Below are 6,671 nucleotides of genomic sequence, written 5' to 3' on the forward strand. Positions count from 1 at the left end.
GAACTCACAGAGATTCGCCTGCCTCTGCCTCCAGAGTGCTGGGATTAAAGGCATGCGCCACCATTGCCCGGCCAAGGGTAAGACTTTTTATGACAATGAGATAGATACATCTGCTCCTGGCAGCACCAATAACTTCCAAGAGGAAGATGGGCATTGAAGAGGCTCCTCATGGAGTTGGTCAGCCATTTGGGCAAGAAACTGCTCTTGCTGGACTGCTTGACAGTATGCTGAGTAATCTGGACATGCAGGACCTGCAGAGAAATGACTGCTGAACTTGTTTAAAGGTGAGACTGTCGTTCAAGGATCCTGCTTCATGAAAGAATCTGTTAGACATTCTGCAGGACACAGAAGAAAGTGAATGACAAACTGCCAATATAGGCAGAACTGTCTTTGAAATTTCCTGCTTCATGAATAAGTCTGCTGGACACTATGTGCCTGTAGGCTGAAGATGGATGCCCCAAGGGTACAGAAGAACTCTGGGTGACTGTCCAGGTAGTGAGATGTCTCTGTCAATTCTAGAGTTTTAGAAGTTGCTTACAATGTACTTCCTGTTTGCTTGGGTAATCCTTCTGGTGTCTTTGATGGAGTTAAAGAATTGATAGTTATAGTTTTCCTTACTTATGATAAAAGATGAAGTAGATATTGTAACTGTTATTCTTACTTGATACCTGTTTTTTTTTAGATTTATTTTGTTTACAGTGTTCTGTCTGCATATATGCCTGCATGCCAGAAAAGGGCACCAGATTTCATTACAGATGGTTGCGAGCCACCATGTGGTTGCTGGAAATTGAACTCAGGACCTCTGGAAGAACAGTCAGTGTTCTTAACCTCTGAGACATCTCTCCAGCACAATACCTGTTTGGTTATATGTAATTTTACTATGTTGAAGATAAAGCCTTCCTTTTTATTTAAACAGAAAAGGGGAGGTGATGTGGGATTCCCCTCTGTATGCTGTGAATATCACTGGTTAATAAAGGAACTGCTTTGGGCCTATAGCAGAGCTATAGGTAAACAGAGCAAGGCGGGAAAAACTAAGCTGAATGCTGGGAGATAGGAGGTGGAGAAAGATGTGCTGAAACTTTGCTGGTAGGCCACGACCTCATGGTGATACACAGATTATAGAAATGGGATAAATTAAGATATAAGAGATAGCCAATAAGAAGCTAGAGCTAATGGGCCAAACAGTGATTTAAATAATATAGTTTCTGTGTGATTATTTCAGGGCTGAGCAGCCGGGAATCAACAAGTGGGCCTCCTTACAACCATTACCTGCTTAGGAATCTAGAAATATGTTCTCTCTCTTTGGTTTTCGAGACAGGGTTTCTTTGTAGCTTTGGAGCCTGTCCTGGCACTAGCTTTGTAGACCAGGCTGACAGAGAACTCATGGAGAGTCACCTGCCTCTGCCTCTCAAATACCGTGATTAAAAGTGTGCACCACCACCACCACCACCACCCAGTTTACAGCAATACTTCGTAAAAGTCACTAGCCAGGGATGTAGCTTCATCAGGTCCGTGGGATAGGAATCACAGGCTTGTGCATCTTTCTTTTTTTTTCTTTTTTTTAGTTTCTTCGAGACAGGGTTTCTCTGTGGTTTTTTTGTTTTTGTTTTTGTTTTTGTTTTTTTTGGAGCCTGTCCTGGAACTAGCTCTTGTAGACCAGGCTGGTCTCGAACTCAGAGATTCGCCTGCCTCTGCCTCCCAAGTGCTGGGATTAAAGGCGTGCACCACCACCGCCCGGCTGAATGAAGCCTTTCCTTCCTGCTTTAGAGCAACTGCTTTCAGTAGCTTGAGGTACTATGAGCCCTAAAAAAAATATTTACTCCAGCTTCTAGTTTAGAAGAGGGAAGTCTCACATACTGCCCTGCACCAGCCTTGTTTACGAGGATTAACTATACTCAGGTAGAGCCTTCCTGCTGCCCATGGGTCCCAGTGCTTTGCTTAATCAAATCAAGTCATTTTGATGGCTCCTCCTTGTATGAGCAATACATCACAGGTACCTCTTGCAGGACAATGCAGGATATCCTGCTCAACTTTACTCCCTTGAGACAGGGTCTCTCATTGAACTTGGAGGGAGGCTGCAGGCAGCAAGTGCAGCAACCTTCCTGTCACAACTCTATAAAGTCATGGGTGCACATGCAGTCACACTCAGCTTTAAACAAACAAACAAGAAGGTGTAAGGGAGCTGAACTGGGTGCTCCTGTAGCAAGGGCTCTTCCCAGAACAGCTCTTTCCTTTAGTGGACGGACACCACGGGCAATCCGTCTTCTTAATGAGCCCCTTCCCCTGGGGAGCAGAGAGGATGCACACAAGAAGAACCACCCCAAAGGCCCAGAACACAAAGCACACACAGGTCTATGCTCACCACTTCATCCTCTGTCCAGCACTTCTCGATCAGCTTGGGCACAGGCTTCTTTACCAGGCGTTGCAGGGCTTTGCCAGCATCATAACTGCTTTCATGTAGCTGAGACGACAATGACCTTAGTTAATTAACTGTACCACACAGACACGGAGGTAAATCAATAACAGCAAGTCCTATACTTTTTTATTATATTTTAGTGTGTGTGTGTCTGTCTGTCTGTCTGTCTAGCTATCTATTTCTAGAGGAAACTGGAAGGGCATTATCTTATTGTAATGTACTGTCACGGGCCCACTGCCCTCCCCTCCTGACCCCCATCCTTCTATGGGGCAGGTGATAAAGGCTTGGCTCCCAGCATGATGTTACCGGGAGAACCTATAGAGACACAACACTGCTTCTGTTTCCCAGTCACTACAAAGTGAGTGGGTTCCTCCTTCACAAACCCTCTACTACTAACACATTATCTCAAGTTCGAGAAAAGCGGCAACTGGCCAAGCAACCCCACATTGAAACCTCTGCAATCGTGGGCAAAATAAACAAACCTTTTCTTTTCCTAAGATGACTTAGCTTGGGTATTTGTTACAGTAAGAGAAAGCTGATCTGCACAGAAAAGGAGACAAATAAAGCAGAGAACATCCTGGAAACAAGGGGAAGTGTCAAGGTGATGCACGCCATTAATCACAGCGCACGGGAGGCAGAAACGGGTGGATCTGAGTTCAAGGTCAGCCTGGTCTACAGAGAAGAGTTCCAGGACAACCAGAACCCTGATTCGAAAAACGAAAAACCCAAACAAACAAACAAACAAAAACCAAAGCCAACATCTGTAGAACATGCCTGATATGGCGCTCAGCACAGTTCAGCATTCACTGCCTTAGCTAATCCTATGAGAAAGATAGACCCTTATTTAATCTCATAAGATAAGAACTATTGCCATACCATTTACGAGGTAAGGAAACCATGGCTCTGAAAAATGAATAAAGATGCTCACCATGAGGTAGAAGCTAAAACTAAAACCCAGCTAGCAAGCCTCAGTCTCTTGTTCCACTCCTTTTTGTTATCTATTTTTTGGTTTTTTGAGACAAGTTTCTTTGTGTAGCCTTGGCTGCCCTGGAACTCACTATATAGACCAGTCTGGCCTCGAACTCAGAGATCCACCTGCCTCTGCATTCCTAGTGCTAGGATTAAAGGTGTGCACCACTATGCCCAGCTCTCATTTCGCTGTTTTGTTTCCAGAAAAGGTCGTGTTCTGTAGCCCAGGCTGGTCTTGAACTTGTTTAGCTTCCCAAGTGCTCTATTTTTTTTTAAAATATTTATTTATTTATTTATTATGGACACACTATTCTGTTTGCATATATATCTGTAGGCCAGAAGAGGACACCAGACCTCATTACAGATGGTTGTGAGCCACCATGTGGTTGCTGAGAATCGAACTCGGGTCCTTTGGAAGAGCACACAATGCTCTTAACCACTGAGCCATCTCTCCAGCCCCCCAAGTGCTCTATTACAGTTGTGAGATACTAAGACCAGTTATTCTGGTCACATCCTTTCCAAAGAAGCCCAAAGATAGACCAGATTCTCTTTTCTAGTTTTTTTAGTGAAGTAATTTACTAAAAAATCATTAAAAAAGATTCAAAATACAGACTTCCAGAAGATGTACTCGTGTAGTGGCAGCTGAGACTGAAGCAGCTGGACCTTTAGAGCAATCTCCTTTCCTATGAAATCTCACAACCCATAGCTTCTTAGTTCTGGGCATCCTACTGACCACTCCTGTCCTGCAAAGGCCTTCTGCTGAGGCCTCTATGTCCCATGTCTTATCAGATGCTGCTGAGAGCCACTGGGCAGAAGGACCCTCATGCTTAGCCCGTACCTTCCCTGGCTGAAATCTGCCTGTCTTTCCATTGCAGGCCCTCCCACACATGTGCTGCTGTGTGAGCCCGGTGTCTCACACAGTCTGTTGCCAAGATGACCCTCCAGACATGCTTGCTAAATTAAATGAAAGAATAAAAGCCTTCAATTACTCTCCCGCAGCAGACTCCACTCATGTCGAAACCTCAGTTTACCCAAATTTAGTAAGCTATTATCATCCAGGCTATGGGGCTTGCCTTCTTCCTGACACACAAAAATAATAAAATAAAGCCAGGTGTCCGTACTCTACCTGATACCTAAAGCAAGTGGGCCCTTGACATGTTCTCTAATGTAATGAGAATGTTTAGTAGCACGGAATGAAACTGAAGAGAAGGGAAATTGACATGGCTATTTAATTTGAAAAGCATATATTTTAGTGATAATTTAAAATCAATTCAAATGATCAAATTGAAACTTCTAATAAAAAACTCTGGGCAAAAATTAGTAACATTTTATAAACAATGAATCTAGTATATAGGCTAACAAAACAACAAGGAAAAGTATGGACCATCGAGCTGCTCTGCTGAGATTCAAATCTCAGCACCGCCATTTAGGAGCAAATAATTCACTAGAGTGAGTCTTGCTAGCTGGTTCAGTGAGCGTCTATCTCGAAAATTACAATGGAGAGAGACTAGGAGTGCATATTGCTCTTGCAGAGGCCTGACTCAGTGTCCAACACTCACAACTTGCTCACAACTGCCCAACTCTAGCTCCATGTTATCCAATATTTCTGATCTTTATGGGCACCTATAATAGACATACACACATGATTGAAAGTAAAAACAAAAATATTTAAAAAAATAAATCAAGTAGATAGTAGCCGGGCGTTGGTGGTGCACGCCTTTAATCCCAGCACTCGGGAGGCAGAGGCAGGCGGATCTCTGTGAGTGTGAGTCGAGACCAGCCTGGTCTACAGAGCTAGTTCCAGGACAGGCTCCAAAGCCGCAGAGAAACCCTGTCTCGAAAAACAAAACAAAAAAAAAAAAAAAAAAAAAAAAAAAAATCAAGTAGATAGTGAAAAACAAATATTTTTCAAAAGAAAACCTATTCCAAAAAAAAAAAAAAAAAAAAAAAAAAAAAAAAAATCAAGTAGATAGTGATTGAGGAAGACACATGATGTCACCTCCTGGTTTACATAGACACATGGACACACAGTAACACAAACACACAGGTTGGGAAGCGAAAGTCATGAAGAGAGAGAGAGAGAAAGCACTTTCAGGCCAGTTTTGTTTTGTTTCCTTTCTTTAGACAGGACTATGTTGACCAAGTTGGCCTCAAATTCCTCCCTTTCTAAGTGCTAGGCATACAGCACCAGGCTTGTCTCAACTCATTTTTTTTCCTAAATCATTTTCTAAACTGATGGGTTATATTATAAACAAAGCCACACAATACTGCAACTTGAAATTTGCTGTGGGATAATGTTCTTGTACACTGTGAAGATTTATCATTCATATTGGTTTATTAAAATGCTGATTGGCCAATAGCCAGGCAGGAAGTGTAGGTGGGGCAACCAGAGTAGGAGGACTGGGAAGAGGAAAGGCAGAGATGCAGTCGCCATGCAGACACATGTAGAAGAAACAAGACGCGAACGCCTCACTGAGAAAAGGTACCAAGCCACATGGCTAAACACAGGTAAGAATTATGGGTTAATTTAAGTTGTAAGAGCTAACAGGCCAAACAGTTTACAATTAATATAAGTCTCTGTGTGTTTCTTTGAGACTGAACAGCTGCAGGACCAGGAGGGACAAAAATCTCACCAAATTTCTATAGACGGAACTCTCATATAGTACACAGAAAAATTTCTGAACACTAAATCTTATGTGTCTGAGACTAGGAAATTACTCCTAAGAACATACAGACTGGTCTAGGTGTGAACTGAAATCAAATGTCATTAATCCCTATGACATTCTTACCTGCCTCAGGGTAAACTAGGCAGAGCTTTAAGCTATAGTTGGAAAAATATGAATGGCTACTGGATATAGAGCTGCCGATTTGCCACAGAGAATATACTGCTGTCTACAGATGGCCCTTAACTGACTTTCTGGTGGGTTGTTGGATAGAGGGAGAGGTCCCCCCACCCCCACACTCCTACATACATGCCTCCATCTGGACTTGCTTCAGGCCACACTGTCCCCTGATCCTCCTTGGTTCTTGGTTTCTGTCTTCTCAATGGGCAACTGACCAGCTGTCAACCCAGTTCCTGGCCTCTCCCACTCTAAGCTCAATCAATACTTGAGAACTACCACTCATCCTTTCCTGAAACAAACAAATCTGGAAAATAAAAAGTGTGAGGTCATTTGCCAGAACGGTGACCATTTCTAAAATGAATCAGGCTGTGGAATGTCACCATGCTGCATTTGAATGGGGCAGAAGTTGTTACAAAAGGTAGAATACCCGGGCAGTGGTGGCG

The 6,671-nt window shown here is 43.1% G+C and overlaps 1 protein-coding gene across 11 annotated transcripts in view; it reads right to left on the minus strand.

Moving 5' to 3' along the window:
* Rere (arginine-glutamic acid dipeptide repeats) overlaps window positions 1–6,671 on the minus strand; it is a 367,056-nt gene that overhangs the window by 93,586 nt on the left and 266,799 nt on the right. For 10 of the 11 annotated variants that reach the window (XM_026782129.1, XM_026782128.1, XM_026782126.1 and 7 more), the window contains one exon: window positions 2,363–2,461. The exons of the other annotated variant lie outside the window; for it this stretch is intronic. In XM_026782129.1, the coding sequence (XP_026637930.1) occupies window positions 2,363–2,461 (99 nt within the window). The remainder of the gene's footprint in view (window positions 1–2,362; window positions 2,462–6,671) is intronic. 11 annotated transcript variants of the gene reach the window in all.

The sequence above is a fragment of the Microtus ochrogaster genome, chromosome 10 (assembly GCF_000317375.1).
Source record: "Microtus ochrogaster isolate Prairie Vole_2 chromosome 10, MicOch1.0, whole genome shotgun sequence".
Classification (NCBI taxonomy): Eukaryota; Metazoa; Chordata; class Mammalia; order Rodentia; family Cricetidae; genus Microtus; species Microtus ochrogaster.